The following is a 13675-nucleotide window of genomic DNA, read 5'->3' as shown; positions in this document are numbered from 1 at the left end:
GTTAACCCAGGCACCTCTTTACAATTGCACTGTTTAAAATGTTACTTTTATCAATCACTTTCCAAATCTGTGAGCCCCACGCCTCCCCAACTGCCCTGCCCTGCCACCCGATGCTGCTCCTCAAAATAAGGCCTTAACTCTTTGAAAGTGGTTTTTCCTTTTTCTCAGTTTGCCATTCAAAGCCTTCCATCGTCTGTCTCCAGGATGATCTTCCAAACTGCCCCCTTTCATTCTCCTTGCAACCCATGCCTACTGCTTCAAGCTGGCTGGCTGCCTCACTCTTTCATATTCTTCTCCTCGAGTGTTAGAATAACTGCATGTGTCATTAGGATTATGGATGCACCTTAACTATTCCCAATGGCTAAACATCTTTCTGCTCCTCCTCTCTGAATTTTGCCAGGAAGGGTACAAGGAATTATCTAGACCAGTGGTTGTCACCTTTGGCCAGTCACTGGAATATGGGGTTATGGGGCGCGGGACGGTGGGGGGTCGTGCATTTTTTTTTAACTTGAGGTATAACATGCATATAGGAAAGAGCAAAAATCACAGGGTGCCACCTTTTAACTTTGGATGTACAAAACAGCCTCATGTAACCAATGTCAAGAACCAGAATGTTACCAATGACCCAGAAAGGCTGGGGTAAAGGAGGCTTTTGAAAAATTCTCACTTTGGACCCAATCCTCTGAGACTCTTACTCCTAGATGTGAAGTAAAGCCCAGGATTTACATCTTTAAGATTTTCCCCAGAGAAGTCTGGTTTCCCATGCACCACCAGACTCAGAGAGCATGAATCTACCAGGGGTTTTCAAATTGCCCCTCATGTGTCACCTTGGGGGATGGCGGTCGAGACAGGGAACTGTCAGACCCGCCTTCCCCTTCAATCAGAGCCACCTGTATCTCTTTCTTAAACTGAGCCTTCAGTTTAAGAAAGGCCTTCTCTCTGTGGATGAAAACAACCCCTTACTGCACAATTCTGAAAACTACCTATATTGGTCGGTTCACTGAGGAAGCAGAACGACAAGGATGGATACGGATGGGTCTGTAAGTATGGACGGAGAACAGGTATTGGACCTTTCACAATAGGGCTTGCTGGTTAAACAGCCCCTATAAGGCTGTTTTGTATTCGATGCTGGAGTGTGAAGTCCATAGGGCAGGCAATTGGGAAGGAAAGGCCTTGGAAGACCAAGAACAATCTGGAACCCCATGAGCATGGATTAAAACTCTTGCTGCCTCTGACCTTGATATTAGGGATAGCCCCCAGAAGCCATGGAGCTAAGCACTCGCAGCTGGCCTGGGAGTCAGAGAAGCCGTAGGGGGATGCAGGGAAAGGTGGAGCGATTGCAGACCTGGCCGCTGCTACCGGCAATGGGGTGAGCCAGCAGGTAGCCGACAATGCATGTACTGCTTCCCTTCTGTCCTCCAGCTTTCCCCAGAATCCCTCTGTGGCCCAACCCAATGAGGAACCCACAGACCAGGGAATTCTGGGAGACGTAGTTCAGCCTAGACAGGCCGACCCGTGACAAAGCCATCACCACCCGGCAGATTGCTGGTTCTCAAGCTTGGCTGCACGCTGGAATCACGTGTGGTTTTAAAAACACAGATGCCAGGACTAGCACCAGGATACGAGAAAGCTTCCCAGGTCACCCTAATGACCCTACAAGTCCTGGCTACAAACCACTGCCTGGCAGCCTCAGACTAGCCCCAGCCTGCGAGGAGGAGCATAAAAAAATCTGCTTATTTTTTCAAGGGTTTTCTCATTATCCTGCCTTCCTGCATCGGTCTGTCCTCTCTTTGAGAACCCAGCCACAACCCTCCCGTGGTGCTCAGCATGCTGGCTGCACCGCGGACCAAGCCTGCTGGTTATCTGTCCCCCTGTTGCTCAGTGGATCAGGAGCACAGTGACAGACCCTGGGATCATCTCAACGCCGGCAAGCTCATGGTGAACTACTCGGAAGTTTTCACTACTAAGCTTCTAAATAAAGCACCTCTCCTTCCCAGGCATAGATGAATTAAATGATTATAACGCAGCCAAGTGGTCAGTGAGCACCTCACCAAGGTGTGCTGGAGCCGCCACTGTTGGGTCATTCTCAAGGACAGCTGAAAGATGAGGACGACATGAGCCACCAGAGGAAAAAAGCCAGAAAAGAGGTGGGGGCCAGGAAGAGCTCAGGTTCAAGTTCCAGCACGGAGGGGGCCTTCCTTGGGCAATGTTTCCAAGGCTCAGGCTCAGCCCCACTGCCTGCAGGGGTCATGGAGAGCATCAGAAGAGAGGGATGCAAAAGAAAGAGCTTGACGGCGGGGGGGGGGGGTGTCCAAAAAGCAGGGGCGTTTCTGCATGCCGGGGAGTGACTCTGTTATAGGGAACGGTTATCTCGATTATGGATTTGATCCTTTGCTTTCTTCTTCCTATCCACAATGTGGTCATTTCTAATGAGGTCTGAAGCGTGAGACTGACACAACTGATCAAAATAAGGTCTTTGGGATTTCCTCTGGGTTTCTATTATTTATGCTCTCCCAGTCCTCCCCATTACAGCAGACAGTGGAAGCCTGCTGGGCCACCCCGTTCCATACTCTGTACATAAGTTTAGAGAGAGAAACTTTCTGAGAAGCAACGGCAGGAATCTTTCATACCATCTCTGTGAAGCTACCCTGGGGAAGGATCGGGCCATGCTCCAGGATGTTCAGTGGCCTATGTTTACTCTGTAAGGTCACTTTCCGTGCCCCAGTGGATCTGAAGCTTCTTGAGGGCAAGGCCGATGCTTGATCCCCCTGTACCGGGACCTCGATGCCTAGGACAGTGCAGCAGGAAGGATCCCGGACACAGGGATCCCAAGTTCCAGGTTCTAATTATAGCTCTGCTCCTCAAAAGTGACTTGAATCCTCCTTGGCCTCAGTTTCCTCCTCTATAAAGTGGGAAGTACCTACTTTATGAGGTTATTGTGCAGTGTCCAGGAGACAGCGTGTGGGGAAATAACCTCTGTGACCCCAGAAGTGTTGTCCAAGTGGAAGAAACCGTGTGAAGAGCTGGTATTTCTCTCTAGAACAAGGTGCTGGCTGATTCCCTTGTCAAGGACAGGGCGGCACAGAGTGGCGGACCTAGGCTGCTGCTGAGAGATGCCCAGGGGTGGAGGCAAGGGGGGGGGTATCCCCAAGAGCCTACGGAGTGAGAGCAGTCTCTTTCTCCCTGCCCCTCTCAGGAGATCCCTGTGCACGCTTCCTCGCTACAAGCTGGTTTTCGCCTGGGCCCCTGTTTATTCATTCATCTTCTTCATCCAGTGTTTCTTGAGTAACCACTGTGTGCCAAGCACCATGCCAGGGGTTGAGAACTCAATGGTGAGCAAGAACAGATGAGGTTCCTGCCTTTCCTTCCCAAACAGGTTTGGACTCAGGCCTATGCACTGAGAGAGTTGGACAATTAGTTTCATGTAGCCCCAGGGACAGATGGAAATGTTGTGTTTTAGTGGGATCCTAGAGTTAGCTGGAAAATATCAACATGTTGAGGGCAGGTGTAATAAGAAGAAGAAAAGGAAGAAAAGGTAGACTCCCACCCACCCCCCGATGGGTCTTCCCTTACTATGTCCCGACCTCAGGCTTCAAGAGTCCTACTCTTTATGACTTTATTCCCTTATTGAAGCCAGCTCTCACCTAACTTACTCGTGCTAAGGTGGTCAGTGCTCTCGTGGAACTACACTTAATAGGGGCGAAAGCCTCGAGGTACAGGAATGATGCCCCTGCCAGAGGTCATCCTAAAATCACACCACAAGGGTGGCTGCTTCAGACTGGCATTTCCAGGGACAGTGAGGTGGAGAAAGTGGGGCTCATGGCAGGGGTAAGTTCTCCTAAGCAAACCTTTGTGGCCTTTAAAGATTTCCAAAGGTCAGGGAGGAAGAAGAGCAGGAACAGATGTTGTTGTTGGGGTCCCAGCTTTTGTTTAGGGAAGGTAGGTTTGCAGGTGTGCTTATGCCATTACCAAAAGCAACTGACTGGATAATGAGCTACATCAAAAAAACAAAAAAAAAAAAAAGGGGGGGGGGGGGGAGGAGAAAGACCAGAAGATTTTCGGTAGCCAGGAAAAGCCCTACCACCAGGCTCACAGTTCTGACCAAGCTGCCAGATAACCCCACTGATGAATTTCCAGCTGGATTTATAACTTTCCTCTCAGTGAGAAAACGAAGACATATTTTAAGATGAACCCCCCCACCCCAAGCCAAATTCTGGAAAGACTGTAGGTAATATGAACCCCAAGTGGATTCATTAAAATAGAAGTTTCTATTGTAAAATAAAGCATAGACATTCAAAACCACACAAAGCAAATGGATTGCACTGGGAAAGATGAGAAGGCAAATGCCCCAGTAAGCACCGGATGGTGAGGGGAGAGGACTGTGCCGCCCCTCCAAGAAGCCCCTCCACACACATGTCCCAACTGCAGCGCACCCCCTGATCCCCAGAAGCAACCACACTCCTAACTTACACTCTTCAGTTCCTCGTGTTTGTTTATGGTGTCATTACTCAACTGCGTGTCCTGAGACGCTGTAGGCCAGTCCCGTCCACATTTTATTTTATTTTATTATTTTACTTTTTTGAAGATTTTATTTATTTATTTCTGAGAGAGAGAGAGAGAGAGAGAGAGAGAGAGAGAGAGCGAGAGAGCGCGCACAAGTGGGGGGGCAGCAGAGAGAGGGAGAGGGAGAAGCAGGCTCCCTGCCGAGCAGGGCTCAATCCCAGGACCCTGGGATCATGACTTGAGCTGAAGGCAGACGCTTAACCGACTGAGCCCCCCAGGCGCCCCAGTCCTATCCATATTTTTAGATGTCCTTTACATTTCTGTTAAGTGACCACCAGTTCTAACTCCACCTATGCCTTATCTGTTATCTGTTGAAGGCTCAGACCACCAAACCTGCATTTTTCCACCGTCTGGATTTTGCCTTGGTGCATGCCAACGCGTCCAAGTGCACTCATTCTTAATGCAAATAATCACCTGCCTGAGAAAAACCCTGTATGCAAGGCATGTTTTCAAGGAGGGCACACCCCGCCGTAATCACTTTCTCACAATAGAGGTAATGAGACAGGAGGAGAATGGGATCTGGGGGAGCTCTCTGTGTAACTAGTGATTTATGACATTTTTTTTAAACAATTGGAAGTGACTGGGGAATGCTTCTCTTTAATGCCTTTCAATATAGTTTGGAATGGGGTGTGACATCGCGCTATGCCCCAGGGCCCAGGGTTGTATACTGTTAAGTTTTATCAAAGATGATTGCATAATAGGAGCCTGGATGTAGCAAAAGCCGAAGGAATCTCCACCACTGACCAGACTCACCAAATGTAATAAATATAAATGACAGATGAAGGGAAGATGAGATCTGGCCATTTACTTATGGTTTGGAGCAAGAAAAGTTACACTTGAAAAGTTTTTCCTTTCTCTAATCTCAGCAGATAGTCCCAGAAACACAATTATTAGCATTTCATAAGGCTTTATCAAATATTGACTTAATAAAGAGTGCATCCACTTAATGGTGACCTCGAGACCACCCTAATAAGTCCAGGACCCTAAATTACATGCTCCAGGGCTCTGACACCCCAAAATGGACAAAAGAAATGAGCACTCTTGTACTAGGCGACAAGAGGTTTTATAACACTTAGACATGTGTTCCATGATTCATTGTTTGTGCATAACACCCAGTGCCCCACACAGAACATGCCCTCTTTAATACCCATCACCAGGCTAACCCATCCCCCCACCCCTAATGATGTAATGTACGGTGATTAACATAACAATAAAAAATTTAAAGAAAATTAAACACGTGTGAGGGACGCCTGGGTGGCTCAGTTGGTTAAGCGTCTGCCTTCAGCTCAGGTCATGATCCCAGGTCCTGGGATCGAGCCCCACGTCGGGCTCCCTGCTCAGTGGGGAGTCTGCTTCTCCCTCTCCTTCTGCCCCTCCCCCCCACTCCTGTGCACACGCGCGCTCTCTCTCTCTCTGACAAACAAATAAATAAAACCTTTAAAAGAAAAAACATTAAACATGTATAGGGTCTGTTTTGATTTGCCCAGAAAGAAAAAACTCCAAAACTGATGGATACAGCAAAAAATTCAAAACCCAAGGCACTCTTCAAACGCAACAGGCTCCTGATACCACCTTCAGACCTTTATTACAGCAGTATTATATAAAGCCACGGAAGGGCCCTGAAAGACGTCAGGGGGAATAAAAGAAATCAGACAGAGGCCCGAACTGATCACATTCTGGTTCTCTGTTCATACTTTCCTTGGTTCCCCAGGGGGTTTTTATTTGTAAAGGAGATCAGGATTGTGTGCCCTCCTCCCAGCCAACAGCAGGCAGAATGTGGGATGGGAAGGAGCAGGGAGGGAAACATAACCGGGAAAAGAACTTAATGCACAGTGGACAGGCAGACCCAGGTCTTTCCTGGGTTCAGGAGTTTTTCAAAACTGCTTACTTGGATTGGGTTCTTGCTCTTAGAGCATAGACGGTAAGTGAGTTGCAATGTGATAAGTTTTTACAACACTCTAGGGTATTTCCAGTGATGACAATGTGTATGTTCAAAACTCTAAAACCAAATTATTTTGAATTCACTTTCACGGAAAAGGCAAATCTGATTCAGAAGCTTTTTTCTGATTCTTACTGCCTGTCCTAGGCTACCTTTCTGAAAGATCTGACAGTCCCTGGAACCCCTGGGCCCTGTGACACCGTCATCACTCTGAGCTAACGGCTTCTCTCCCAGCTGCTCCCCCTGCTCCTCCGGGCCCGTCTCTGGCTCATTAGGAATCCCACAGAGTCCTTCCTTGAATCCTTTTCTTGTCCCTGCCCTCCACCCCAAACCCCATCATGGACTCCTCTCTTCTCAAGATTTCCAACTTCAGCCTCTAAGAGCCACCCGGGGTAAGACCTTCCAGAAGGGCAGGCTGAGCTGGGACCCAGCAGGGACGTCCCAGGGCAGACCAGAACTTGGAAAGGGGCTTAAATCTGCCATGGCTCCCATGCTTCTGTTAGCTCACTTCTCATGCTGGGCTGGGCTCAGGCTAAGCATGTTAGGAGCAGTATGGCATGTAATCTTCACACTGCCTCCCCAAGAAAGCACGATCATACCCATTTTCCACACAGGAGATTTCAGCCAGCAGAAGGCAGGAACTAGGCGAGGCAGAGCTGAACTGTGAACCTAGCTCTGAACCATCATCACGCTCTTCCATCTGAAGCAGGAGACTATGTCCTTGTGTTTCTGGACATCAGAAGGACTCAAGAGCTTTGGGGTTTGCTCCTTCGGGGGACCAGAGGGAGGACAGATCAGTGGTTACAGGTTTCAGCTCTGCTGCCTCTGCCAGGCAGCCATGGGAGAGGGTCCAGCCCTGCCTGTAGCCAGGTCCCCCCTCCCCCACTGAACCCCCAGCTTCCCCATGAGGGTCCACCACTGAAGACAGGTACGAGGCCTCCCACACTTCCCAGAATGGAATGTAATGGGACTTCTAGTGACCAGGGCCTGGGCATTCCTTTTTGGCAAACTGTGTGTATCATTTTACAGGAAACCACTTTACCGACTAAACATTTGAACCTATGACTATCAGAGAAAGTCCTAGTTTTGGGAGATGTGGGGAAGAGGTAGAGACATGCATGGATCTGTCTTTAGATCAGCAACATGCTCTTTTGCCATCATGCTCAAGAGTAGGGGTCTTCGAACCCTACCTGAGCCATTTTAAAGTCTTCTTGAATACCACCTCTTTACTTCATAGACCCATGTTCTACACCACCAACTACTACACGGAAACAAAATAACTGGTGGTCTTTTCTTCTAGTTTGTTTTTAACTTTTTTCCTATTGAGTATCTAGTTTTGTCAGCCTGGTTTGGAGCATGGGGAGTGAAGATGAATGTTGAAATTGGCCATTGGAGGTTCATTTACTTATCATGTCTTTCCTACTCAATGGGAGTCAGTCCTGAGATGATAAGCATGGGGCTCAGGTGCAGCCTGGGCCACTCGTCCCCAGGACCCGCACACAGACAGACTGCCTGGATCAGGGCCTGGCTCGGTGATGCCTAAGCTGCCATGCTGGAGGAGTAACCACTCCAAAGGACCATGTACTTAGCTAGGGTATGTGTGTGTTAGAGTGACTTACCCCGCATGGATGGTTGTGATAGAAAGTGGGATGTAAACAGAGACCCAGAAAAAGCTCATAGCAGTGAAACTGCCCTCAGATGGATCTCACACCATGGCTACCTGCCTACACATCCAGCCCTGTTCCTCCTACTGGAACACAGGCAGTTAAAAATGAAATGACTCTGGAAACTGAAACCTACTTATCCATGGCAATTTAATAAGTAACTAAGGTATACTAGGCCTTATTAAAATAAATGTGTAGTGTATTTTCTTTCTCTCTTTTTTTTAAGATTTTATTTATTTATCTGACAGAGAGCGAGACAGTGAGAGAGGGAACACAAGCAGGGGGAGAGGGAGAAGCAGGCTTCCCGCGGAGCAGGGAGCCCGATGCGGGGCTCGATCCCAGGGCCCTGGGATCATGACCTGAGCTGAAGGCAGATGCTTAACGACTGAGCCACCCAGGCGCCCCTGTAGTGTATTTTCTTATCCTCTGATGCTCACTTCTTCACTTGTCAGCACCTGCTGGTGGCAGCTGGAGTAATCTCACCAATTTTGCTGTGTGTGCAAATCAATTCGATTTCCCCCCAAAAAGATAAAAATCACGAAAGCGATTAAGTTACAATTAAGGTTTGTCATTGAAAGCACAGATGAAGTGAAAAGGCTGAGGAGGACTTGTCCCGAGGTCACCGGTGACTTCCTTGCTTGCTCTACCGTAGGTGATGTTGTGGTCAATCAACACACCTCCTGTTACTTCTTGAAATTCCCTCCTCTTTTGGCTTCCATCACACTATTCCTCGCTCTCACACTGGCTCCCTAACTGTTAATCTGCCCATCTATCCGTCCATCCATCCATCCATCCATCCGTCCATCCATCCATACGACAAGCACTGGAAAAAATGACAAAGTATATTTATGTCTGATTTTACAGTTAAAAAATGTTTATGTATATTATTTCATGAATTTCTCACTACAACCATGTGAAGTGGCTGTTGGTAACCCCATGTTACAGATGAGGAAACAGGTCCTGAGAGGACCCGTGATTTATTTACAACAGCACAACCAGCAGGTGGCAGAGTCTGAACACACAGTCAGCTTTTCATCCCAGTAAGAATTCACAATGGCACTCTCCTACATACTGGTCGGCCTTTAATTTCTCCACTAGTCTCCCTGTTCTGAATTAAATGTCATGATTCAGTCGACATATGAGACAGTGCTAGGCTCTGAGGGATCAAAGACTGGGTCCCTGCCCTCCTGCAGTTTGTGGCCTAGTGGAGGAGACAAGCATTAATCATATGTTCACACAATAAACATTTGTTTTTGAGGTGTAAGAGTGCTTACTCAGTTATGGAAATCAGAGAAGTCTTTCAGGAGGAAGTAATCATTAAGATGCATTCTGAAGGATGAGTAAAGAGTTAGCTTTGGGAAGAGGAGAGGAAGAAAAACAATCATATACAGAGTAGGAAAAGCATGTGCAAGGGCCCTGTGGTGGGAAGACCCAATATGCTGAAACACTGAAGGTCGGCTTGATTGGCATATTAGAGAATGAAAGGGGGCCTGGCACAGGATGTGGTTCAGACCATGCAAGACTTTATAGCCATGACAATGATTTACTTTAAGCTTAAAAGCAATGGGAAGCCAAGAGAATGATATAATTAACTCTGATCTTCAATTCTGACTTTCGTGAGCAGAATGGGTTGTAGAGGAGCAAGAATGGAAGCACGGAAAACAGCTGGAAGGCTTTTGCACTTGTCCAGGTGAGAAGTGATGACAGCCTGGACCAGGGTGGTTGTGGTGGAAATGAAGAGAAGAATCCCACAGAGGCCCCCTGCTCTGCTCAAGCCCATTTTCTCCCTAAACCCTGTCATCAGAGTGTGCTCACGAGTTTGCAGCACATGGAAGCTTGTCCACACTGCGGGGCTCCGCTGGAGTCTCCTCTTCCAGGAAGCCTTCTCCAGACAATGCCAGTCCTCCAAGATCTTTCAGAAGCTCTGTCTACCTTCTGCACTGTCCATTCTCACACCTGATTCTCCTCTATGGCTTGGCTGTTCTTCGGTCCATTCCTGGAGATGGCTTCATTTGTCTTGTTGTCTTGCTTTCTCCCTTTGGAAAGTAAATGCTTTGTTGGCATTTGCTGAATGGTAGCAACAGGGCTCCTCTGGAAATTACATTTGTAAATGATTACTCACGCCAATTGCCTTATCTTTTTTTTTTCTAAATTAAACACTGGTTGCTTAAATCTGTCTTCATGATCTTGTTCTATCAAAACGTATGTCCCCAATTTTTCTATAATTTCCTCTAAACTCGTTTCCACATTTCTCCTAGTAGAAAGCACTTCCAGAGGGAACCGAGTGAGAGGGCGGGGTGGGGGCAGGAGTGTAATTAAACAGGGGCTGTCTGACCAGAATTCCTATACCTTTTAATGGGGTATTTGATTAATCCTTTCCACAGGCACCATTATTCATGCCTTGATGGAATCTCATTTTATAGCCCTTAATACATGGACCCAATTTATCCACATCACATTGTATTCTAATACTTGTCATCCAAGTTATTAGCTATCTCCTTCTTAGTGTAAAATCATCAGCAAGTTTGATTAGCTTATTCCCCAGGGATGATAGGGGAGATAGGAACAGACACAGTACAACAGGACCACCAATGGTTCTGCATTCTCAAAAGAAGACTGCTAAACGGGATCCATTTATGCAGCTGGGGTGGCCAAAATAAACATATGTCCCCATGGGAGGGTCTCTGTGTGGGACCCAGGAGTCACAGCCACGAAGGGCTGACTGCCTCTGTGCTAGCAGTACCAAGCCATCATCCCTAATGGGGTCACTTTAATAAAAAAGAGTGAGGTTCCCCCACTCCTGCTTCCTAACATCCCTCCCCCAAATATCCTTCCTGGGAGGCACATCCAAGAAGCTCCCCTTTATTCCAGGATACCATGTCTGCCTGGAATTGCTCTCCTTTGCCTCCTGGGCATCTGGAAGGCCAGATGATGGAGATGCCAGGGCTGTTGACTGCTCTTTCTCTAGGACAGAGATGGCTCTAAGCAGGCGCCCCTCTTCCTCTTCTCTGCAACCAAACCTGAGCCTTGGAACTCACAGGGGGCTTCAGTCCCTTATGAGCAACGTAGCCCATGGCCTGAAGAAATAAGGGGTCTTCATGACCACTACAGGATCATGGGCTCAAAGCCCCCAGAGTTTCCAATGCCCCTTCTTCTACACAACCACCCTTCCTCAGCCCCATCAGGTAGAACTCCCAGAGCCAGCCCTGGAGTCCTTTTCAAAGCCGTCACCCTTCATCAAAGGCCCTGTATCACTTACTCCTGTGCTTTTCTGAGCCTGGCAAGGGGAGGATGAGAGGGCCTCACTCTGCGGTGGTGCCCCTCCTTCAGGAGGTGGCGTCTCACTTTTAGGCACTTGCCTTCTGGCTTTCTCTCTCTCTCAGCTTGCTGGCGCTGCGGGAAGTCAACTGCTCTGTTGTGAGTGGGAGAAACTGAGGCCTCCTGCCTACAGCCTGGTGAGTGGGCCATCTTGGAAGAGGGTCCTTGGGCCCCAGCTGAGCCTTCAGATGAGAGGCTCAGATGACTGCCTGACCACAACCTTATGAGAGAGCCTGGGCCAGAAGCACCAGCTATGCCACTCCAGGCCTGTGACCCATGGAAACCATGCAAGACAGGAAATACTTGTGGTTTTAAGCTGCCAGGTGTTGGGGTCATTTGTTACATGGCAATAGGTTACTTATACACTCTCCCTACTTCAGAGGAAGGTCTTGATCCCCTCCTTCCCTTCAATTCCCTGCCCAGGTTCCACTGATCTCTTCTCTCTGTTTAGGGAGTCTGGTGTCCCTCTGGTACCTTCTACTGACTCATCACTGGCCTCTACTGAGTGTCCTCATGGTCTCGAGGGCTCTTTCCCGGAGAAGAGGGGGATGCATGGTGCGGGGGAGCTCTCCGGGGCCTGGGCTTGGGAATTCTAGCTCTTTGCCTGCCATCCAAAGTGACATCTGGACTTAGAATGACTTTCTGCAGAGAGCAGCCTTCCTCAGGCCATGAAACTCCCTCTGTGTTTCCGAATCCCGGAGGCCTAATGACTTCAGTCAGCCAACAGGCAGCATGAAAAGCCTTTGCAAGGAACTTGTTCCCTTTTGTATCATATGCTCATCTCCTGTACCCTTTTTGCTCAACTGCAGTTTCCGCAAAAGGTCATGTTTTGTTTCAACTTTGCAGTTAAGCACATCTGACACTAAGTAGGGATTCCCAAACTGGATGGAGATACAATCTGGCTTAAGTGTTGCAAGCTCTACCACCCCACTCCACCCCTACTGGCTGTGTCCAGCCCCCACAGGCCACCATCAGGAAGAAGGCAGTGATCTGATTCTCACTTCTCTCGTAAGTGTACAGGCAACAAAATGTAGTTCACGATTAAAAAAAAAAGAAAATCCAGGTCGCTTTTCTATCTGATCAAATCCTGGTACTTTTTACAGAGTCTATCTTAGGTCTATGGGGCAAGGTCAGACAACGACAGATGTCAATCTCTTGGAAGTCTTGAAACAGGTAAAAAACCAGTAGACTGAAGCAGCGGAAGGGACCCCAAAGCAGTGGTTCTCAAAGTATAGCCCCTGGGCCCACGGCGTCAGCATCCTCAGGAGGCCTGGTGAAAATGCACATTCCTAGGTCCCACCCCAGACCCACCAAAGCAGAAACTCTGAGGGTGGGGCCCAGCTATCTGTGGTTTAACAAGCCCCCTGAACAATTCTGATGCATGGCTAAAGGTTCAGTATCACTGACTTAGAGGATTAAACATCTGAATTATTCATTCTTTCACTCATAAGACATTGACCGAGTACCTATTTGCCAGACACTCTGGGGCAGGGAAGAGGAGTTACAAGGAGCTCCTTCCACGAGCAGCGCACAGTCCTCCCTTCTCTTGCTTTACGACAAAGCTTGAAAAGAAAGCAGGAATTTGAAAACACTCATCCAAGGAAACGGAAGTCATTCTTCACATGTAACTCTTTCCGAGGGGCAAGAGGCACACCAAAATCGTTATATTTATTTATTTTTTCTGGGAATGATCACACAACTCTCAAAATAGTAACTTTTCTAAAGTAAGTAAACGTGGGGCTTTAATGTTATCACGTACAGCTGGCTCAGCCTTTTAAGCTTAAAAAAAAAAGATGATGTGATGTTGCCATGAATGAAATACAGAATTACCTTAAAGATGCACTAAGATTCGCACCTGTCTTGTAGGAACAAACTTCTCTCATTTCATCCTCTTGATGAAGTAAGAGTTTCCGTCAGTCTCAATAAGTCACAAAAGCTAAGATGTATCGTGTGCTTCCTACCGTGAGGCTTGGGGACATTTCTATGTTTGATCTTCTCCTGACCTTACAAAGTAGACGCTGCAAACACACACAGTGGGTAGAGGAAGGACGAAGGCCAGAAGAGAGAGGAAAGGGGTCCAGACCCAGCCCTTAACCTCGAGTCAGTTATCCTCCAGGGCTGTAAGCCCAGCCCCACTGGGTCATTTTGTCACTCCTTAAAACTACTGGTTAATGGGGAAAACATAAAAGGA

At 47.9% G+C, this 13675-nt stretch overlaps 1 protein-coding gene across 7 annotated transcripts in view; it reads right to left on the bottom strand.

Moving 5' to 3' along the window:
- Positions 1–13675, bottom strand: part of ATXN7L1 (ataxin 7 like 1) — a 226481-nt gene that overhangs the window by 114906 nt on the left and 97900 nt on the right. The window contains exon 4 of one of the 7 annotated variants that reach the window (XM_025872734.2): positions 8388–10202. The exons of the other annotated variants lie outside the window; for them this stretch is intronic. Coding sequence (XP_025728519.1) covers positions 10117–10202 — 86 coding nt within the window. The 3' untranslated portion in view covers positions 8388–10116. Of the gene's footprint in view, positions 1–8387; positions 10203–13675 lie in introns of those variants that run through there. 7 annotated transcript variants of the gene reach the window in all.

The sequence above is a fragment of the Callorhinus ursinus genome, unplaced genomic scaffold, assembly GCF_003265705.2.
Source record: "Callorhinus ursinus isolate GAN/ISIS: 27379988/994484 unplaced genomic scaffold, GSC_fseal_2.0 scaffold12, whole genome shotgun sequence".
Taxonomy (NCBI): Eukaryota; Metazoa; Chordata; class Mammalia; order Carnivora; family Otariidae; genus Callorhinus; species Callorhinus ursinus.
The sequence above is the reverse complement of the archived record's forward strand: the minus strand, read 5'-3'. Positions and strand labels throughout refer to the sequence as shown.